This window comes from Onychomys torridus, chromosome 1 (genome assembly GCF_903995425.1).
Source record: "Onychomys torridus chromosome 1, mOncTor1.1, whole genome shotgun sequence".
Classification (NCBI taxonomy): Eukaryota; Metazoa; Chordata; class Mammalia; order Rodentia; family Cricetidae; genus Onychomys; species Onychomys torridus.
Genome location: NC_050443.1, coordinates 111,958,749 through 111,982,623, shown reverse-complemented (window position 1 = coordinate 111,982,623; position 23,875 = coordinate 111,958,749). Strand labels below are relative to the sequence as shown.

General features: G+C 43.6%; 1 protein-coding gene across 1 annotated transcript in view; it reads left to right on the top strand.

The window, feature by feature from the left end:
- Adam12 (ADAM metallopeptidase domain 12) overlaps positions 1 to 23,875 on the top strand; it is a 315,786-nt gene that overhangs the window by 30,625 nt on the left and 261,286 nt on the right. Inside the window, exon 2 of the mRNA XM_036197894.1 lies at positions 18,555 to 18,652. Within this exon, the coding sequence (XP_036053787.1) occupies positions 18,555 to 18,652 (98 nt within the window). The remainder of the gene's footprint in view (positions 1 to 18,554; positions 18,653 to 23,875) is intronic.

Here is a 23,875-nt window from a genome sequence, read left to right as displayed (position 1 = left end):
TAGCACCCTATGGCCAGGTCACAGTAGTATGCCAGTGCATTGACCACATGGTGGGAAAGAGAACTTTAGTGTTTAAAGAAGCGGAACAAGGCTCTTGTATAAGCCTCATATGGGGATCAGTCATGCTATGAGGATGCTTGATGACATCCACTGAGACAGAGAACTTGCCTGTCTGTGAAAATGGGGCAGGAAGAGGCAGTATTGATGATCTCCATTGAGGCTAGGAGAGGTCAAAGCTAGCATGTGCCAGTCATGACCAGACTCCATCTGGTGAGATAGATGGTAGGAAAGCCAACACTATAGGTGAGTCAGAGACAGAGCACAGGGCCAGCATCCCAGGTTACTGGCCCCTCCCCCTTGGGCTGAGCAGGAAGGCTCTGGAGCCCTAGGTGGCTGTTCTTGGGGCTCTCTGCCAGCCCCTGGCTCCTGTGAAGTCCTTACCACCACTCTTCCTCCAAGCCCACTTATCTATGCAGCAGCTGATGTGACAACAGGACAGGGTGGGGAGTGTGGACAGATGGGAGACCTGAGACCTGCATAGCAGAGGGGACATTGAGAGGGAGGGAGGGGACAGCTCAAAGGGTGGGACTTGGTGACCACAGCAGCTCTGATCAGAGGTAACAGGAGCAAGGAAGATGGAAGGCTTGGGTTCTCCCCTCCACTGTGTGTGTGTGTGTGTCTGTGTGCCTGTGTATGTCTCTCTGTGTGTGTCTCTGTGTATGTGTCTGTCTGTGTGTCTGTGTGTGTCTCTGTGTATCTGTGTGTGTGTCTGTATCTGTGTGTCTGTGTGTGTGTGTGTGTCTATGTGTATCTGTGTCTGTCTGTGTGTGTATCTGTGCCTGTCTGTCTGTCTGCATGTCTTTGCACTAGTGCTCACAACACAGAAGGCAGAGATCTGCCTCAGATGCTATCTATGCCTCAGGAGCCATGCACCTCGTCTTTTGAGACAGGGCCTCCCAACGGCCTGGAATTTGCCTAGTAGGATGAAGGTCCAGTGAAGCCCCGAGATCTGCCTGCTTCCACTTCCACAGCACCAGGGTTACAAGTGTACACCTCTATACCCAACTTTTTTCCCCTATGTGAGTCCCGGGATTTGAACTCAGGTCCTCATGCTTGTAAGGCAAGCACTTTAATGATGGAGCCATCTCCCCAGCCCTGATGGTCTGGATTTGAGCTAACTGCCAGTGGTGTGAGCTCCAGCAAGGGCTGATTTCCTGTGGCTCACTGCTCTGCTCAGTGTAGAACAAATGAACAGATCCTACTTAGACAGTATCTTTGCCCACCTGTGTGAGATGATCTATATAGGTACATCAATACAACATTGCTTTTTACAACACCACCAACACATCCAGACCGCCAGAAAAAGTCCCGAGGAGATGAGTTCAGAGGGATACTCCAGCAAGAACTTTTCCAATCAGTGGTGACAATGTCAGATATATTGCGTCTCCTTGTGAGGAATGTCAGGTGACTGCTGTTGTCCTTTGGGCTAAATCCCTCTCTGCTCACTTTAAGGAGGGCTGCCTTCTAGCCTTGGCGGATCCTAGGAAATGTGTGGGACTCAAGATGAGTGTTTTCTCCATGTGGCTCTTATTTATGCTGATATAGTCAAGTTGAAGAATATAAATCACATGATTTCCACAGAAATCAATGTGACAGTGTCTTTGCTCCCCACCCCGTGGTTCTCATGAGCAGGAATCTTGAGGACGCACTGTAAAAGGGGAATTACAGTGTGTGCCAGTGTACAGACCCTGCTTGCTTTTAGCTGTTTCAGTTTTTCCATTTTCTTCTTGAGAACAGGGAGGGGATTGAAATATTTACAAGAACATCGTTGGCCAGCCAGTGGCAAATATCGCCTGCTGTCTAATAAACTGGGCCTGTGTCTACACGCTATCCTGTAGTAGTAGGAAAAATGAGAAAGAAACAGAAAATCTGCAAATACGTGGCTTTTTGATGCTGAAGGAGAAATAACTACATTTGGGTACTTTGGATTTTCATCTAGAAATGCCTTATAGGAACAATCTATATCAGGCAACCTCACAGCTTATGTTTATGCACAGAGAATCTCACTTGGTACAGCCTATAGGTTTGACATACATTTTTTCTGGATGGTGGAGACACTCAGAGTTGGGGGGGGGGGGAGGAAGGCACTTCTGAAGTTTACTAACATGTGAGTGCCACCCTTGATAATGGTGATCTAAATTCATGTTTTTCCAGGAGCGCTTCCCCTTTGAATAAGGAGTTATGCAAATATTTGGCTTATGATGGATGCATTTGGATTCTCGTCCCAAACTTTATAACAATTGCATACTGAAACAGGCAACTCTGGCAGGAGCCCCCTCATAAACAGAGCCTTCTTTAACATATTTTAAAAGCAAATAATTTCAGTCTTGCGGTCGGCTGTAGACATCATCTGTGCTTTAGCCAGGATATTACTTGAGAACTGCAAAGCTTGCTAGGTATGACATCCGTATATAAACCATGTGTTAGAAAGATATAAATTCAGTTTTGAAATATTTGTTAGACGGCTCTTGGCTTTCAGTCTGTGCCAAACATGTGTTCTGGTGACAGATGGAGTCGTGTGAGCCCTGAATGAAACACTTGGGTGTGTGTAGACTGTGTCTTCCAGCAGTTGGGTAGGAAAGCCTCTGATTGCAAAGAGTAGTGTTCCTCACTGAGCATAATGCCATACCCCCACACCTCAAATATATGTCACCAGGTCATTTGCTCTTGGATTCCATGTCATAGAAAAGGTGTCTCTCTGCACTGTGAATTGATGGAAGCTGACGCTATTTGAGGCAGTCTCATGTTAACTTTACATTTTAAAATTAGAACATTTTCCTGAGTATAGGTTTCTGCCTTGTGGGCCTGCGAACTGTTCAAGGAAGTCCAGCTCAAGGGTTGTGGGCCATAACAGAGGGTGTCATGGAAACAGCAAACGTGGGCACATATATATCCATATGCATGGATAAAATGGATCAATGAAGCGTAAGGTGCACAGGCTGGGCTAATGCTAAAAATTCATCGTTGTTTTTCCAAAGTTCAGGTTTAACTGGGCCCCCATGTTTTTAATTCTCTAAATCTGGTGACGAGACTTGGATCTATGTTCACTGTTCACTCACAAACAGAATGACTGTCACAGCACCCTCCTCAGAGATGAGGAACTAGAGAGATTGGAAATATTGGAAATGTCTGTGTGACAGAGGCAGAAGAAATCAGTCCAGCTGTCTTGTAGACCACAAGGAACATTCTATTAGAACAGAGCTTGAAGGCAGATGGGGCACTGCTGTTACCCTCTGCCTGGTCTCTGCTCTCAATACATACCCATTGCCCTCTTATAGGCAGAGAGGAGACATAAGGGGGCAGTATAGAGAAGGAGTCCCTTCACAAGGCATCTCTCCATCTAAGAAGCCTTATTCCTCCTCCTCAGGCCCCTGACATTAGCATTCTCCCTGTGGAAGTTTTGGTGATGTCTCCACTGTGGTAGGGATGTCCATCTGCTCAGAGTATGTTTGCCCTCTAGTCTCCTCTAATAAATGTTCTGCTCTCCACTGGCAGGAGTGGGTAGGACTCGAGGAAGGAACTCATAGGGATGAGGGGGTGCTCAGAAGAGATCTCTCCTTACTTCTTCCTGCAGTGCTAACTTTAAAACTTTTAAAATTACTATTATTTATTGGTGAAATTATTAAGGCCACTCCACGTGGTTATAAGGGAGGTTTATTTTGTGGGGTAACTTACAAATGAAGGGGTAGGTTGCAGGGTCTGGCAAAGGTATATCACAGTCCGGCGGTGTTCTCTGGAGAACTCTGCTCCGTCTACCTCCAGCGTCCAGGGTCCCCGAACCAAGAGAGCGACCTCCTCTTGATCCTCGGTCTTCTGCTCCCTTCTCTGCCGCGCCTTGTGGGCGTGATCATTACTGAAGCCTCAATGGGGGTTGGAACTTCCAGGCCAATGCTGAGATGGCTATCCACTACATCTCCCCCTTTTGTCTAAATAAGAAAGTTCTAACCTAATACAAGACTATATACAAAGAGATGGTTATCAAATATTGTCCAGGAGTAATGAGGGATAATGACTTAGATAAGTTGGAATTACAATAAGTGCAAACAATATCAAGCAAAAAACACATATTAAAATCCAGGGAAGTCTAGGGCATGGGTAGGTGGCATGTTACAAGGATCATTCCAAAAGGTGTACTATCCTAAAGAACCTGAGTCTAATACTTAATATATTCTATCTAAGATATTATATATGTATATATCCTAAGTTGTAACTATAACTGTTAATCTCCAACCTCATCAAAGACCTGAGAAGGAATATAATAATACCTGAGAAATGGGAGAAGGACGCAAGCAACTTTCGGGAGTCTTGCAAGAGTAGACAGAGACAGCTAGCAGCCTGGACAGTCACCTAATGTTTCTCAGTATCATTGGTGCATTCAAATTGGCTACAGGCCTAGAGTATCTGACAGACCATTTTCAGAAGCAGGAATTCTGAAAGACCATCTTACCCTGTCTTGGCAAAGTATGGTGGTCGCTTTCCTTGTGTCCCACTTGTCCAGAAAGGACAGCATTTGTACTGTCAGCAGTTGAGGCAAGGGCAGTTCTTTGCCCAGTAGGCCATTTTGTGCCAAGAAGACAAACTTCCAAATGGAAATGTCTTAGAAGCCCAACATTCTCTTGGGATCAAATTGGTGCTGCCAGGAGCAATTGTGTCTCACGTCAACAGAATTCTAAATTATTTAAATGCCATATTCTCTAGGTCCATGAAGTGTTTGAAGATTACCTGTCCATCTGACCTATGTGTTTATAAATCTGGATAACCTAACTAACATAATGCTGGGATGGCTATCCACTACAATTATTGTTGTTGTTGTTGTGTTTGGGAGAGAGAGGGGGGAGATGAACAAACACAACACTGTCATGATGTGTATATGGAGGTCAGGGGAGTCTGGCAGTCAGTTCTCTCTTTCCCTCTTTACGTGGGTTCTGGGCATCAAACCAAGGTTATCAGGCTTTTCTGGCAAGTTCCTTTACCTGCTGATCCATCTTTCAGTCCCAGTGTTAACTTTTTAAACACTGATTTTACTTTATTTGTATGTGCAAGTATGTTTATGTATTCATGTGTGTGCAGCTGCAAGTGCACATATTTGGGGGGCTCAGTGAGGATATGTGCACATATATAGAGAGGTCAGAAGTCAGTGTTGGGTATCCATTCTTCAGAATCCATTCGCCTTTTCGAACAAGGTCTCTCACTGATATCTGGGGCACAATGACTGGGCCAAACCCAGCAAAGGAAGTACCTCTAGCCACACAAGATCCTTCCAGCTCCATCCCAGCACAAGTGAAGGATAGCCATGGAAGATTTTACCTTCTTTTGTGGTTCCAATGGTGTATCCTAATAATAATAAGCACTCATTTTTTCTATCATTTTTGCTCATGGAAATATATGATGTGGTCAGAGGCTAAGAGAAGAAAAGAGTGAGTGAGCTTGAGGTATTGACAGCTACCCTGTCCCAGGGAAGGGAGCCAGGCTGGCATATCAGTGCACATGTATGGAGAATGGAGGATGCATTTGGAGCAACCAGTGCATTATTACTGTGGACTTTAAACCAAGGCATTCATTCCCGATTCTTTGGTCTCTGTGATCTGACCAGACACCTGTAGCTAGCCTAGCATGGGGCTGACACTGTCTTCTTTGGCAATAGATCAGAATAAGACTGGATATTAAGATAGGAGGAAAAATCCTCAAAAGCTTAAAAGTTTTAAAGCTTCTAAATTGAGCAATTTGCACTTTAAAAACTAAAGCAAAGCAAGGATTTGGAGATACCTGCTGTTTAATTTTAAAACTGAGAACATGACCATGTCAGTCAACACTATTAAATGTTCCTAGGTCAACCCGTATGCCTAACAGATACTTGCCAGGTTGAATGCATTAGAAGTTTTCTGAACTCAGGACTTGAATTCTCTGTTGTAATAGTTTGAGTTGTTCTATTTGTCTGTCTAAATTAGGGTTTCAAAGTTAACAGTCAGAGCTAAAAGCTAGAAAACCAAAATCACTTGACACCCATGTCCAGACTGCCTCATCTTTATCCATGATCATCAGGACATGTGTGCCCTAACCCAGTCACCCTTACTGTTTCAAGCCCCTGCCCCCACCCTGCATTTGGTTTCCCTACCCATTCCCAAGTCACCCCAAGCAAACCAGGGGCGTCTTTATAAGTAACTTTCACAGGTGGCAGGGGAGAGAGGAAGTATCTCTTCCACTCCCTTTTCCAATTCAAAAGCTTTTTCCCCACAGGAATGTATGGGATGTGGCTCTAAAACTATTATTTATGTTGAAACCCAGAGCCCATTTTTCTCATTAAGAAAAGGAAGTATTCTAAACAGTGTCAAAAGACTCAACTGCATCATGAGTTAATAAGCATTTGAGGGCTGGCTGGCCTTCAGGAACTCAAGGAGTCTATAGAACATGAACTTGAAATGCCTGTAAATGAACCCATTCTCTCTGACTTTTGGAGTACTCGCTGGAGCTTAGCCCTCCCTTGGCCAGCATAGCAGGTGGACCTTTGTGAACAGAGAAAGCAAGATCTGGCTCCTGTGATGATGGTTTCTATTACGGCCCCTTACTTGCCTGCTCTGATCTTAATTTGGCTCCTCAAGGAAGCCTTCCTGCTGGGTACATAATGAGCCAAATGTTTTAGATGAGGACTGTGGCGGCACAGCACTTCTTCCTCATTAAAAATAAGTAAATTGGAATTTGGGCTCATAAATAAGGCTCATGTGGATTGTGTCCTGTGCACCATCCTGCAAAGGAGTAAACACTGCCATCACCTGTCAGAGTGGTGAAGTGGAGAGTGTCAAACTCTGGACCCCGAACCCCTCATCCCATATCTACAACATCACCGTCAACAACCCAGCCATGAACAGTTTGAATTTGTTCCATATTGTTGCCCGTCTATACCTGGGAATAGAGCAGGGGGCTTGACAGTGAAAACCTCTACCCTTGGGTCTGCCTCGTTGTAACGAAATGTGAGGCAGGAGAGACTGGCCAAAGGCTAAATAGATAAAGTAAGTTTGTATCATGATAAGAGAATGAAGAAATCAAACAGGATGAAGAGCGAAAGAGAAACAGATTGAGAGGAAGTGTGCCTCAGCAGTGCAGCCACTCTGTGGAGTATCATTTGAGCTGAGACTTGAAAAAGGTTTGGGGAGGGGTCCCATGAAGGTCTGAGAATAGAGACTTCTCCACAAAGGGAAGGAGACATGCAGTGGCCCTGAAGGAAGACCTGGTGGGCATCAGAAGGGTCCGAGATGGTGGTCAAGGTCGTGACAACAGAATGAGCAAGGTGGAGCCTGATGGAGGTGAACTCTCCAACCTGCTGCCCTCGGCGAGGGGTGGAATTTCATGTTTATTCAGTGTTTTCTAGCCGGTGTGGTCAGCATAGCAGTTACTCTACTGATTGTCATCAGTACGCTTTCACTGTTTTTATAATCTGTGCTCAACACTGCATTTGTATCCCAGGAGGAGTTGGCATCTATTTTTCTCCAAGCTTCAGACACTTTGTTGCTAGGTGGAAAATGTTTCTAGTGTGAGTCAGCTTTGCACCACTTCTGTGGAGACACTCAAAATTCAAACTCTACCTGGAAGGCCTGCCATGACCTGGACTTTCCCTCCTTCCTGTGCTCACCCCATTTTAACCACACTGATTGCCTTTCTGTTCCAAGAACACAATTATCTCCTACTGCCTATTCTTCTGCAAAGAGACTCTGCCAGGCATTTTTTTCTCTTATTCAATATCTTCCTCTTTTAAGATTAGAGGGAGAGCCTGGATGCGCTGAGAGCAAGTTCTAGGCATTGCCAGCTGCTCTGTCACAGTCCTTAGTGCTGGGCTCTCATATATCAGGGTTAGCATCACAGAGAACTAGAGTCCATTTAGACCAGTGAATGCTTCATTTGGTGAATTTTAAACCAGGCAATGGCAGCGTTTAGTTAAGAAGTACTAGAGGTTTTAGAAATCAAAAAGAGAACAAGAGCCAAATACTCAACTGTTATTTTTGACTCAGTAAAACAAAGAGTGTGTCAAAGAGGTCACCCACTCAGATAGCTTAGGAAGAAGTGGTGGATGGTGGTGGTGTTTACCTGCCTAACAGATGGAGATAAAAACCTCCTTATTTTTAAGTATGATGGACAGGAGGCAGGGATGCTGAGAAGACTGAAGTCTGCATGCTCAAGAGATAGTTTGGGTGAGATGGATGGATGGGAAGAATACTGATTTGGAAGGCATCAACTTCAGAAGTATGAGTTCTCCATGGAGCAGTAGGATCGTCAGGAGAAGGAGGCAGGCTAGAGGAGATGGCTCGGTTGGTAGCCACATGAGGTGGTTTGAATGAGTGTCCCTCACAGACTCATTATTTGAACACTCGGCCCCCAGTTGGTGGCGCTGTTTGTGGAACCTTTAGGAGATATATCCTTGTTGAAAGAAGTACATAAGTTGAAGCATTTTGAGCCTCTCCCCACTTTCTGCTCCCTCTCCCTGCTCCCTGTGTGCAGATGAAATATGCTCACCCAGCTTCTGGCCACTCTTGTTACCATGAGCTCTTTCTTCTACAACTTGCCTTGGTCATAGTGGGCTTTTTTTTTTTTTTTTTTTTTTTTTGAGACAGGGTTTCTCTGTGTAGCTTTGGAGCCTTTCTTAGAACTCATTCTGTAGCCCAAGCTGGCCTCGAACTCACAGAGATCTACCTGCCTCTGCCTCCTAAATTGCTGGGATTAAAAGCATGAGCCACCAATGCCTGGCTGGTCATAGTGTTTTATCACAGCAACTACTACAGCACACAAGCAATGAGGACCTGGTTTCAATACCTAGCACCTACATCAAAAAGCCAGGGTGAAAGCACACTTGTAATCCCAGCACTGGAGAGGCCTACAACCTTAGTCAGATCCCTGTGGCTCTTCAACAGTCAGGCTCACTGATTCACTGAGCCCCAGGCCAATAAAAGATCCTATGTCAAAAAGCAAGATGACCCCCAAGGAATGACATCCACAGTTAACCTAAGGTCTCCATACACATTTTCATATATGCACATGCATCTTCCTGCACAATCATGCACACATGTGTGTACACACACATATTCTAATCATATTTTTAAGAGTAGAAGGCAAGATGTAGTCAGAGAAGAAAGAAATACAGCATCATCAAGTTTTCCTGAATCAGGTATGGGTTTGGCAAAGGTGGTGTAAGATGCCAGGTGATGGAACAAGGATGTTAAGGCACACCCTTAGATGGACCAGGGATGTTGGGGAGCACTCTTAGTTAGAGGGATGGTGTTATAGACCACTCTTAGATGGAGCAAGAATGTTAGGATACCCTCTTAGTTGGAAGGAGGATGTTATAGACCACTCTTAGATGAAGCAAGGATGTAAGGGAGCACTCTTAGTTGGAGGAAGGATGTTAGAGAGCATCCTCAGATGGAGTCACGATGTTAAGGAGCACTCTTAGATGGAGATAGAGCTTCTTGTAGCTACACAGGATCTTTGTCATTGCTGCTTAATCTGTTTAATGGAGCATCTTAGCCTGTGGGTCTCGACCCCTTGGGGGATTGAACAATCCTTTCACAGGAGTATCCTAAGACCATCAGAAAATACAGATATCTGCATTATGATTCATAACAGCAGCAAAATTGCAGTATGAAGTAGCAAAGAAAATGATTTTATGGTTGGAGGTCACCACAACATGAGGAACTGTATTAAAGGGTCACAGCATTAGGAAGGCTGAGAACTTCTAATTTAATGCCTTACACTGGAGTGTACTAGATTCTATGCATGCCTACTCATATCCTTTTGCTATTAGTGTCCAAAAATCATTTCTGGGCTATAAATGTTGATGCTTAGTTCCATTTCTCTCTGTGTGTTATTTCTTATAAACTAAGTTTGGAAGACATCCCTTGTTCTATCCTGACTCCAGACTCCCCAAAAACTGTTACAAGTGAACAGCTTCTCTCTAGGGAAAAAGTGATAATGGCATTTGAAATACCATTTAGCAGTTAACTCTGATATTCATTACTGGGCAAATATGAAAAATCCTGTACAACCCTCTAGTCTCACAGTTTGTCAAATGGGGCTTGTATGAGCCTCCACTGCTCAGCCAAAGCTGGAAAGTTAGAAGTTAATGGTGTAAATTGTCTTCCTCCTCACACATAGGGGACCTATATGGTGTGGCAAGCTCCATTCATGATTAGTGGAGGCAATGTGGGTTCAGGGCATGAAACCTTTATGGGAAGCCATAACTAGCTTTCTCTGAATTTCAACTTGACATCCAAAGCACCTATACAGAACTGTAATTGCTCCACAGAACTTGATTGCTCTTGTATCTAAATGGGCCCTCTCTTCTTCATGCCTGAGGCTGTGCCTGGTGGTGCCAGGAGAATTGTGGGGCTTGTCATCAAGAGCCCAAATGATAGATGTTTTTCCATTTACTTTTTTCTCCATAATAAAAATAATATGTGCTGATTACAGAAAAAATAAGATCTATACAAACATAAAGAAGAGAAGCATAATGAATTCGTAGTTCTCCTGGCTCAAAGAAAACCAACATGAGCATTTGGGTTGGCTTCCATCCAAACACTGATCTGAAAAAGTGATCTGCCAAACTGAAGGGCATCCAGGTCCCCTGCCATCATGACCTCCCTCACTCTATCTTCTTGCCAATCCTCTGTGGTGGATGATGGTCTTCAGCCTCAAGTGACTCATAAAGGATTTGAACCTCAAGGATTTCAGATGACTTCCCCAAGATCATATATGTGTGGCTGGCATCTCTTCTGGTTTGGTCAATACTGGAGTTTGAACAGAAGGTCCTTTACATACTAGACAAGCATTCAGTCATTGAGCTACATCCCCAGGCCAAAGATGCATCCTTTGACTCCAAATCATACAGATATTTCTCAGTCACTTGTGCCTAAGTTCTGTATCAGCATCCTTTTGTCAATATATCATGTGATAATCACACCATTCAGCTCTTAAACCAAGGAGCAATTCTTCCTTCTTTATGCAGGTTAAATAAAAGCCATCAAAACTTGGCCTTTGGTTCAGCCTCTTGTCTTTTGTTCTCTAGAGTGCCCTGGAGTACCTGGAAAGGGCTTCCAGTTGCCATGTCTGTGCTCAACTGCAGTCCCAGCATCCTTTCTTACTTCTGAATACCTGTCAGTGTCACAGGAGAAATGACCAGCACATATTACACATCTCTGGCTAGGATCCGGAGACCCAGTGATGTCTGCCTGTGTCCAAGCCTTTGTATACTGAGCTCCTCCAGAATGATACAATTATTCCTGCAAGATTCAGATTAAATTGTAAAAATTTTTATGAATGGACTCTATTTGATAACAGTTTTGAGAGTCATAGAAACATTAAGAAGCTAATACAACTGCCTCCCAGTTGCCCCTCATTCCATTCCCTGCACTTCCATCTAACATTAGTGTCCTATGCATATTTGTTATAATTCACACACAAGGATAATAATACCATCACAATGTTAAATTAGGTTCAACCTTATTCATGTTCCCTTGGCTTTTACCCAGTGTGCCTTTCTTGTCCCTCAGTCCCATATCAGGAACCCACATTGCATTTAGCTGACACTTATTTACCAGGGGCTTTTTCTGGCTGAGGTAATATCTCAGATTGTCCTGGTGTTTTCTGACACCTGACAATTTTGAAGTTTTTTGGTCAGAACATTGTGATGCACCTTTTGGGAGATGTATCTTATGATGAAACTGAGTTATATAGGGTGTGTGTGTGTGTGTGTGTGTGTGTGTGTGTGTGTGTACACGTGCACGCGCTTGCATGTGCGCACTCTTGTTTGTATATGTTTGTGTGGGTTCATGTGTATGGATGGAAGCCAGAGGTCAACCTCAAGAATCATTTCTCAAGATCCATCCACTTTGGTGTTTTATTTTACTTATTTATGTTCATTGTTTGTCGATGTGTGCTTTACCAACATGTATGTACATCATGAGTGTACAGTGCCTTTGGAGATCAATAGAGGGGGGTCATAACTCCTGGAAATGAAGTTCAGATGACTGAACTGCTGTGTGGGTGCTGGGAATAAAACCCGGGTATATGCAAGAGAAGCAAGTCCTCTTGATGGCTGTCCCATCTCTCTGGCCTCCACCTTGTTTATTTGAGACAGGGCCTCTCAATGGTCTGGTTAAGGTAGACTGCCTGGCCAGTGACCCCAGGGATTCTCCTTTTTTAGCACTGCCCCAATGCTGAGATTACAAACAGTTGACCACCTCCAGCTTTTTTACACTAGTTCTGGGGATCGAACTCAGGTCCTTTTGCTTGCATGGCAAGTACTTTACCTGCTGAGCTTTCTCTCCATCCCAAAGTACAGGCTTTGAGAAGGAAGATGGCTCATGCAATATGCCATCTCTATCATGTCACATCAAGGGCATCTTCCACCCACATGGTGCATCCCTGCTGATGGTGGCCTTGATCATTGGGCAGAGGCAGAGCCTGTCAGTTTTCTCCACTGCTAAGCTGTGCTTTTCAGCCTCCTCTGCCTTTGACTCCTTTGAGGGTCTTTGAGCTGCGTTATTTTTAAATTGAACTGCTAATTTTCATGTAGAGAAGTACAAATGGGAGGAAAGGGTCATGCTATTTTATGGTTGTGTTTGAAGATGTAAGTCTGAACAAAGAGCATCTTGGTGTTAATGGGCACATCAGCACCCCACGACCCTGAAACAGGGAACCCCTGGATGTTTTCTGCCTGACTTGATGTAGGCCTTTGGTCTTCAGGGCTCATAAAATGCTAAATGAGTTTCTAAGGCTTTGACCTTTGCTTCTTTTCAACTCAAGGTGGCTTCTTCAACTTTTTCTTCATTAGACTTTCTGAAGCTCATCACAATTTTATTTTGGAATCTCCACTGTGTCTCCTTCCTTACGTGTCTGTGGGTATTGGTGGGAATTTTCCTTTGAAGAACTCTGGGGGTGATACTCAGCTTTCTCTTGTCTTAACATTCTTGCCAGTTTGTCATCTCACTGTCCCACTAGGTGGCCTGGTCAGATAGATACCCACTGGCAACTGAACCTTGACATTTTCAAATTACTTATTTGAATTTCTGATGTGCACAGCAGTAGTTACAAAAACATATGACAAGAGCCTCAACACTCAGGTTCTTACATCCTAGACTGAGCCCACACATTATGGTTTGTGAAGACCCTCTCCTGCAAGGCCTCATTTGTGCTTGCTTAATCCTGTGAGATCCTACGAGAGAATGGTGCCATGAGAATGGCATCCCTTCAAGGGTGGCAATGAGGAAAGGTGGTACATGAAGCAAGATTCAGGAGCAGAGCCTGCTCAGCGCTCCACGAGAGTGTGTGCTACAGCTGTGTAATCAGTCCCTGTCTCTGGGAAACTGAAATCTTAGATAGTCACCAGGATGCTGTGGTCTTGGTGTGGCATGCCACAGTGTTCCCCTTTGTAAGCTAGGCAAAGGAGGGATTGGGCCAAGCCAGAACAAGCATGGCTCAAGCAGAAGCCATGTTCTGGGTGACTTTGGTTGGTGGCAGCTGGGTCATTTTAGGGGAATGTCTTCTTTGTCATCTCTTCTGTAACATTCAAAGCCATCATTGAATGGATTATTTTCTGAGGAAATGGGTCCATAGCGTCTTTCTTGACCGCCCTTAATCAGGTGAAAATGACAGCCACTGATTGATGTGTACACAAGCAGAGTACACATGCACACACACACACACACACACACACACACACACACACATGATGAGAGTTCATTCTTGAAGATGATTTCTATTAGAAGTCAAAGTATCTACTGTACTTTTTTCCTTGATGAGGCTGATATACAGACTCTTTATACACATAGCAAATGGCATGTCAGGTTTTCCCAGGAGCAAAGAAGCTGGAAGCTTCTCTCCAATGAGAGCTGCTTACATTTTTTCTTTAGATAACAGTGAGTTTTGTCGATGCCCAAATACAGATTATGAAAAACAAACTGTATACAAACTGTGCATTTTATAAGGTCATATTTTCTGAATGTATGCATCATTCAAGACCTCCTTTTATGGTTTGTCAACAAGATAGCTGCATAAAATACATCCTGATATCTCACAGCTGTGTGTAATTCATTCTGTCTACCCATGCTGCACAAATAAAAATTTTATTTGTATCATCTAAAAGAAATACTAGTGCATAAATACATAAGCAAAGCTCATAAGAAACAGCCTCCTGACCACAGATCCCATGGAGGGGATATTGTGCAACCAATTAAAAAGCCCAGAGATGGCTCCATTATTCCTGTACACAGATAATAAACACTGTGCTCAGCAAATAGTGCAGTTATGCAACTTCTCTGGAGCCTTGAAAAATGTCTCACAAGCATTGGCCCAGTCTGCCTTCAGATTCTCCTAGGAATATCTAGAAATAAAGTCTCTTTGTGGAGAACTCTGGAGCCAAAAGAGAGCCTTACTTTGGATTTGGAGTCTGGAAAAATGTAGGTGAAAGGGGAGAGTGTCTAATGTTTGGCACATTTGGCCTGCAGGAAATCAAATCGCTGTCATACTCTGTCACCTAGAATGTGGAGGAACTGACCCTGAAGACTGAGAAGGTTCTTTACATTGGGTTTCTTGGGCCTCAGCATGATCAAATCCAAGTCCACAGGCCTTCCTTATGCTCCCAAAGTTAAGGCATCTTTCCTGGGAGAGCATATGGTAATGGCTTGATTAGGGGACCATGCACCATCTCCTTCTGCCTAAGACAGCAAGTGGGCTGTAGAACATGCAAAGACCTTGCCTCAAGCATTAGAAATCTGCAGGAAAGTATGCTAGGCATTTTTCTACTGAAGCTGAATGTATGCAGAAACATTCCATCTTCTTCTCACTGGGGTTGATTGGGGGAGGGGGAATAGGTGATACTGGTGTTAGACCTCTTCCTATGCCCAGTATCAGGCCCTAGGACAACTTGTTTTACTCTCAGCCAGTTTAACAAATTGACTTGTGTTGCTAGTTTTACTCAAAGCTGACAGGGGTAGCCTCTAATTCAACTGGTGCATTTATGTGGCAGGGACACTAACATGCCTGTGCCCACCTTCATGACAGTAGTTCCTGACTTCAAAGGACACCACAGTGGCCGCTTGGCATGATTTTCAGTGGTGCCGGTAGTTCACAACTGCTGGTATGTTCAAATGGCCTTTACCCAATTCAAGTACCCTACAAGCTCTCTCATAAGCATCTTGAGCACTGTGGAATGAATTTGCAGGAGCTGCCTCATTGGATCAGAACCCACTATGATGTGTGACTCTCATAAGTCCCAGGAAAAGCACCCAAGTGTCAGTGAAGTCCTGAGAGCAGTGCCTTAGGGATGAGCTGTAGCTGAGCTGCTCTTGGTGTGATCATCCTCCAGGCTGGCCACACTTGTCACACAAAGAGGATAACACTCACTCTTCTTGGCCAATGTGATCATCCTTCCTGGGGCTCCACTGGGTCTGGAGAGTTCCCATCTGCAGGTCTCAGCTCATGCACTCCACAAAGCCAACAGTATTCCAAAAGTTTTCTCCCAACTTTTCCCCCAAGGGTCTCGCCTCCAGCCACTCTCCTCTCACTGTTTTCTGTGCTGTTGTCTTTTTCTTGAGGCAATGTTGAATCTGCAGGAGAGGTTCAAGGATGATGCAGAGGATGGAGGATGCAGAGGATGGAGGATGCAGAGCCTCCTCCCTCAGTCTTCTTTCATTGCACATTTAATGCTCTCTGAACCAGTCTTACAGTCTGAGTACCTCTTCGGGCTGCTTGCTTGGGACTGACTGGAAGTTATTTCAGAAACTTTTGTCTAGATTCTAGAATATTGTATGCATATGCATAAATAGATATTTTGGAAATGGGACTCATGTAAAAACACAAAAATTCACTTATATTTCTATAAAACAACTTTCTACTATGTATGTGTTTCTATGTGCATGTGTGAATAGAGGCTAGAGGTCAACATTGGGTCTCTTCCTCTGTTTCTTTACACATTATTAATAGTATTATTGTTGTTGTTGTTCAGACATTATTATTCTCTTGCTGAACTCAAAACTCATGAATTGGCTAGACTGGCTGGCCAGTGAGCTCCAGAGATCCATATGTGTCTGCCTGCCTCACACACCTAATACTGGGGTCATAGATGCACACCACCATACCTTGCTTTCATATGGATACTGGTAATCTGAACTTAGATACTCAATTTTGCATGGCAGGCATTTTATAGGCTGAACCATCTCCCAATGCCCATTTATGTTTCACATACTATTTAAACACACTATATACTTTATCACATTCACTATTAGAGTACCTGAATTGTGACTGTGACCATCTCAAGGAGCCAGGCATAGAATTTTACAATGATGGTAGCATTTCAAGTTCAAGAATAATTGTATTGGGGTTGGTTTCAGAGTTTGGGTTTTCAGATTAAGGATGTTCAGCTCATGTCCTTTGTGTTGTCTCTGTGCAAAGTCTATCCATCATAGAACAGTTCCCTCTGTGTCCATATGTTAGATGCAGGGTTGGCACTGCTGAGTCTTCTAGGGTGGAGTATATCTCCCATAGTGCAGATAGGAAACACTAGCCTCTGGTAACAATAGGATATGCTGACCTAACTAGACAGAATGGGCTTTCTGAATGGAAGCATCAAGTCTAGAGCACCCACAAGCAAGCCCAAAGCAGAGCTTACTCAGTGAGTGAGTAAGAAAAGACGTAGGGCAACAATGGGACCAGGAACCCATGGTGGCAAAACCCTTGATGCCCAACCTGTGAGCCCTCTGGAGGCCACCAGATGAAGACATGGGGCTCCAGGTTGTCAGCATGACCCACTGCAGCAAAGTGGACAGTTGATTCCTTTCTCTCTAGCTAGTGCTCTCCTGAAGCATCCAGATGTTATCTAACACCCTCAGATTCCTCTGAGGATTTGTGTCATCTGAACACTGTACTAGTTACTTTCCTTGCTGTGACCACATACTTAAGCAAATGCAGCTTAAGGAAGGAAGTACGTATCTGAGCTTACGTTCAAGGGAAGGAAGGTGTATCAGCAGGAATCTGAGGTTGCTGGTCACATTGCATCCACAGTGAGGAAGCAAAAGTTGAATGTTGGTGCTCAGCTTACTTCCTCTTTTTTACTGGGACTCCAGCCATAGCAAGGAGCCACCGACTTTAGGGTCATCCCACATCAGTTAAACCCATTATAAACTCTCTCACACATGCCCAGAAGCTTCTCTCATAGGTGATTATACTATCTCTGGCTAGAAGTAATGAATATTCATCATCACAAGTGCTTTGGCCCTCCTTCCCTCCTTCCCTGACCTGTGCCCATGATTCTTTTCTCCCTTTCCCAACATGGGTGAGGGACCCAGTTTATTCCTCTGACTCTGGCCGTGTTCATGACTTTTCACCCCTTGTTGCTCAACAACCAGGCATTTAGAATGCTTGAGACCAGCTTTGAGAATGTTCTGGAAAGGCTACACGAGACAGTTAATGTTCCAGTAGTAATCCTTTTGTAACCTGACTATAACTGCAGACTTCCACATCAAGAATGATAAAACGGTGTGGATTTAGAAGTATTAGGGGAATTGTAAAATGTCTAGGATTAAAATTTCAATACCGTTTGTGCCCCATAAATATGAAGTCTTTAGTAACTTGAAACTGTGCTATTATGACTCAGGTCTGCAAATCATGGATTCTGGCTAAAGAAATGGGAATAACACGTGGGGGAATCTGGTCCCATCCCTCACCTCCAGGCCCATGCTGTGGGCCCACCAAATAGCAAGGGTGTGACCTCATAGGCGAACAAGTCCAGAGAAATCACCATGCTGGTTATGAAATGATACACCCTCCAGAAGAGAAAAAATGTTATTCTTTCCATTGGGTTTGCTTATGGAAATGGGGCCGAATTGAACCTGTGGCCTGTTAGGCTCCACAGACAAGACCCCAAGAAACAAGGATGTAGGATAGCTTTTTGAATGACTTTATTGAAAAAAATAAAAATAAATCAGTCTAGTCAGTCTGAACTGGCAAATTAATTTTATCTATAGAATCACTTAACAAAGCATATAAAATTAGACTTCCTAAGTGTCCAGAAGGGACTTGGCCTTGTGTCTAACTGATTCACCGAGACTTAAGTAAATGACTTTAGCCTTAACACAGCTAAAGCCTTGGGACATTTAATACCGAGCTGATCTTAAGTATAGCACTAATTTATCATTTTAAAAAGTCACTGCATGCGCGCTTCAGTGGCTAATTGAAGGACTGAATTATATACTTTGCCTGAACTAATAATCCAACATGGATTACCAGACTGGAAGGAAAAAAAATTCAGTTTGTCATCTTTAAGGTACAATATTTTAATGTTGAGATTGACAGAACTCATTCGTTTTTAATGCTTGCGATGAGTTGATGGATTCTAGCGTTTCCCTGGACTCACTCAACTTCCACATCTTTTCACTGCGTCATTTTTGTTATAAGCTTCTGATGCCAAATTCCTCCACTAGAATGAAAACCCAGCTGCTTCTCTTTTGATTCAGGGGTGAATTTATGGGACCAGAATGGAGCTTATGAAGTGGCCAAAGCCTCCATTCTCAGCAAGGACCCTGGGATCCCAGGACAGAGCTTCCCAGCAAAGGTCAGCTGTCTGTGTTCGTTTGTTTGTTTGTTTATTTCAATTTGTTCCTTTTCACCCTCAGCTTTGAGACGGCAGAAGTTTCAAAACCCTGTTGACCAAACTGATAGTCTGCTCATGTTTTGTCTTTACAAATTCAGCACAAACTTTGTTCCTTTGAAACAAAAGCTCCATCTTACAGGAGAGAAACTGAGTTCAGCTCTGGTGGTCCAGCTCTAATAAGAGACTCAGCAATGTTAGCGTCTCCAAACACTGATTTGAGGATGCGGTGTAAAGATGACTCATTAGTGAAGAACCCTGCTGCTCTTGCAGAGTATCTGGGTTCAGTTCCTAGCACTCATATTAGGCGGCTCACAATCATCCGTGATTCCAGTTGTTTGGGTCTGACATTTTCTTCTGGGCTTCATGGACACCAGTCATGCAAATGGTGTACATACATACACACAAGAAAACATTCATATGCATACAACAGTACATTCATACAATAGTAATCTTTAAAAATTTATCTGAGGGGTGCTGATAATGTAGCTTAGTGGTGGGGCATTTATCTAGCCTGCATGAAGCCCTGGATTCAATTCCAAAGCCTGAAAAATAATATTCCTATCAAACACCAAAGACTGCATTACCAGACACATAATTTCTGTATTCAATTTATTTGAATGACAACTATTTTTTTGTATTCATGTTGATCTAATAAACACTTTCCCCCAATTGATTATTAATAGAAATGCTTTCAAACAACTTAAAAAAATTCACCCTGAGTCTTAATACACTCTAAACTGTGTTTACTTTTGACATGTTTGATTTGCACCTTCTGTGATGTATCATAGATAATTGGAATTTTGCCAATTAATACTTGGATGCATTTCATCTGCCAAGCAGACATGACTTTTTAAAATTTCAAACTATGTAGTGACAGAGTGATCTTTGGAGAGATCAGTCTGATGGCTTTGTCCTGGTGTTCTGTGCAAGTATTTTTAGATCATTTTTTCATGATAGAAAACACATTTTTTAAAAGACCAGTCAAGACTGTAGAAATCCCACGTAGCTTTCCAGAATGGTCACCAGGCCCCTCTGTGTGGGGACAGATGGGATGATTTATACCCTCCATTTATGTCCTGGAGAGCCTGCATTTGAAACTGTTTTAGGAGAGGTTAGTGGTTTGGCCTAAGGAGCCAAATGCCCAATCTGAATCAGGGGGAAAATCTATTTTAAAGAGGTGGTCCCAAATTGTGTATGCTGGAGGAAAAGGAAGCATGGCAGTACTGATGCTGTTTCCTAGGAGAAAAACTTAATAGTAAAGAAACTCCCATCATGCTTTTTATCAGTCATATTAGGATACGATGGATGCAGAAAAAGAGAAATATACTACTTAACAAAGAATATATGTATACTAAAATAGTTATAGGCTCTGGGTTGGCGAGATGGCTCAGAGGGTAAAGGTGCTTGCTCCCAAGCTTGGTGATCTGAGCTCAATCTGCAGGACCCACATGGTGGAAAGATAAATTCTTTCAAGTTGTCTTTTTACCTCTACACACATGCACATACACACACAGAGAGGCACACACATAGGTGCACACACAAGACATACACACACACAGGCACACGTGTATGTACACACATACAATAAGTTTCTGGATGATAGAGAACACAATAGAGAGTTTTCCTGGGGGTAGATTTGCCAGAATCAGTGTTTCCATTGAATTTTAGATCAACAGTGAAGGTTTTGTTGTTTGTTTGTTTTTTAAGTATAAATAAATTCTATGTAATGTTTGGGACATATTTGTCCTAAAAAGGTCTTCATGTCCCAATGTGGTTCAACAGAAGTGTAGGTCTGCCTAGGTATCCTGTGTTTTAAGTACCAGCACTGCATGGGGGAACCAGTGCGACAAGCCATCTAGTTGATGGCTCACCACCAGTGTCAGCCAGTTCTGTTTTGCACTGGCTTCTGGCCTTGGCTTCATCTTTCCTGTCCATTGACCATCTGGCAAGTACTATGAGGCATATATGAGGAGAAAGTAGTACCATCACTGCTGACCAAGCTTCTGTATTATGAGGTGGTCTTGTACCACCAGAAAACGAGGATGCATCATTACTGTTTGGACTCGTTCCTAACTCCTGTGGGACCCCACTCCAGAAGTGGAACCATATGGGAGATGTGCTAAAGTAGATTGCATTCAAGTGACTCCATAGTACTGGCAGTACTTAAGAGAATAGGGACAAAGGTGATTTGGTGACTGCCAGCTTGCTTCGTGTTTTGATGCCACAGCTCTCCCCCCCCCCCCATCTCAACACACAACGGTGACATTAGCATTATGGGACCATAATTGCAACATATGTTCATGTGAGTAAATGGCAAAACCTTCCATGAATGAAGTGCATGGTCTATTAATGCAGTACCCTTGGAATTGTCCATTTGATCTGGTTAGTGTCTGCGATTGTGTGTTTGCCCCTTTTATCATTAGCAGTCAAGGTCTAACCTCAAAACTACATCAACACAGTGACTCTCCCAGTCTTCTCCCAGTAAAGTATTTGTAAAGCCTAGATATGCCCATGGTATTTCAGAAATAGACTTCCACTTTCCTTGCCCCCACTTTCTTTGACTTGGCTGATTTTTAAAAGTACACCTCATGCCCTAGACATTGGACATGTGGTCAACAAAGGAGGCAGCATGTCTTTGCCCCCTGCACCTTCCATTCCAGTGTGGGACACATAAATAAAAAAAAAATCATGTTGTCACTCAGAAGAAAACTACACTCTTTTCTAGGGATCCATGGGGAGACACCTTGTGGTAGAAACACCAGCAAAGGCTTTTATAAGATAAAGAAGATTTCTACCTTTTCCATTGAGTTCCACAGAGCTAGGGTGTGAACAGTTGATATTCAAGGAAAAGGAAGAAGCTGAATTTATAACCAGCACACTGTGCATGCTGGGCATACACCATCTCACACTTGGGTCACCAGTGGTGAGAAAGTTGGAGCATCATCCAGAAAAGGAGAGAGGAAGTGGTGAGGACTGGGCAGACTGGGGGAATTGTCAGAGAGGGGCAGAGATGTCTTGCAGAGACTCCCTGTGTCTGGGCTATGGCTATGTAGGAGGAGGAGCTGCTGCCACCATGGACATCCTCAAGGAGGAAGGGTCTCCGTTTGATATGGTTTCCCCACATCATGAATTTGCCACGTTCGCTGGCTCTCAGTTTGTGTGTGTACTAGAGCTTCCTGGAAGTGTATTATCAGTTATCTTTCCCTTTTGCCTTAGGTCCCAGGCATGCTCCTGTTGAATATTGCCCTTATATTCCTCCGTGGTGTAGCCAGTGGTACATTGCCCCCACTTAAGCAGATAGTGCCCCCATCCATGCTCATGCAGGCACCTCTAAGTAAGTGTGGTGGATCACACACACAAAGGGGCATGAAAGTAGGAAGACTTGGAAGGAAGACAAGGTTCGGTATGAGAGGAAAGGAGACAGAACAGTGGTTCTCTACTTGGGGGGGGGGGTGATGATCCCTTTGATGGTTGCACTACCTTTTCACAGGGGTTACATATCAGATATATTGCATATTAGATATTTACATTACAATTTATAACAATAGCAAAGTTACAGTTATGAAGTAGCAACAAAATAATTTTAGGGTTGGGTCACCACAACATGAGGAACTGTATAAAAAGGTCGCAGCATTAGGAAGGTTGAAAACCACTACAAGAGAAGGTAATGAGGGATCTTCAACCAAAGAACCAAACATTTATAACAATATAGAAAAATACACTTTAAATGCCTTTGGAGGATTTGTTTTGTTTTGTTTTTCCAGACAGGGTTTCTCTGTGTTGTTTTGGTGCCTGTTCTGGATCTTGCTCTGTAGACCAGGATGGCCTCGAACTCACAGAGATCTTCCTGGCTCTGCTTCCTGAGTGCTGGGATTAAAGGCATTCACTACTGCCACCTTGGTTTAGAAGTTCAAAGACACATTGAGACCATGTGTAGTGCTAAAGTGTTGGTCAATGAGACCAGTGACTAAGACAGAGGTGCAGTTGGGGACACCCTCCTTGTCCCCATCTTTCTTGTCATGAGCTGTCACTGATGACAATGATTTGAAAGAGTGGAAGGAGAGAAAAGGACTTGGCCTCGCTGGAGTTAGGGATCATCCAGCCTTCTGTTGGTGAGCTGGTTGGCATTGCCTATGACATGGCATTATCTCGTCACTCTCCCTCCTCTTGGAAGAATGAAATAGAACAATGACTTTCAAAGGACTATGGGGCTGGGTCATTACTGTGCAAATGTAAAGTAATACTGGGAGTTTAAAGTGTCTTTGGGGACCCATCTCCAATTTCATGTCTTGGAAAAGTCAAGCTGAGAACCAGGGAAGACATGTCACATTGATTGAGCGTGAGATGGTCTCGGTGGAACTCAGCCTTTGAATGCTCCAGGAAATGTCCAATTTCCAGCTTTCTCACATCACAAGGAAATTATGGAAATTGTACGTGAAATGAAAAATAAGAGGCCAAAGGATTAGAAGGGGAGCCCAGAGCTTCCTTAGCAGATGGTAGGTCTCAAATATCAAGCTTCAACTCATTACAATGGTAGAGGCAGATTCTGCTCTAACAGATGCACTTACCACTTTCCAAGCCCAGAAAACTGGGTCCAGCTCTTTTGTCAAGTGGCTGCTCCCAACTGTCCCTTCAAAACCATTTTCTGAGGAGGGTGGCTCATGTCCTCTGGCCCTCCCTCTCCTGTGCCCTCCTCCTCTTGTGGGTAGCAGTTTCTAATACTTCATCAGAAGCACCTTTCCAAAGTTGTATGTGGCCTCGACAGCCAGTGTCTGCCTCTCTCCTCCCTGTTTGTCTCAACCCTGACTTACTCTCATGTAAAAGCCTTCTTTTGGACCTCAAAAGCCCGTTCTTTCTTGGTTGTTCTCATGCTGAATATTTATTATTACTGTCATTGTTATGATTATCTGTGGGCGGGACATGAGTTGGAAGGTCTAAGGACAACTTTGGAAAACTAGTTTTCTCCTTTCACCATGGGATCTGAGATACAAGGACAAGTGTGGCTCTTCTGCTCTGTGGAAGGAAAACTTTATCATGGACTGGGACAAGCTGGAATAAATACTCAGTGGCGTGTGATTTTTCAAGGTTAACTTCTTTCAGAATGAGCTGAGAATTACTGAGATGTTGCAATGGTAGCACAAAGCATGCCTTTGAAGCCCATGCTCAGTTTCCCCTGCCATTCAC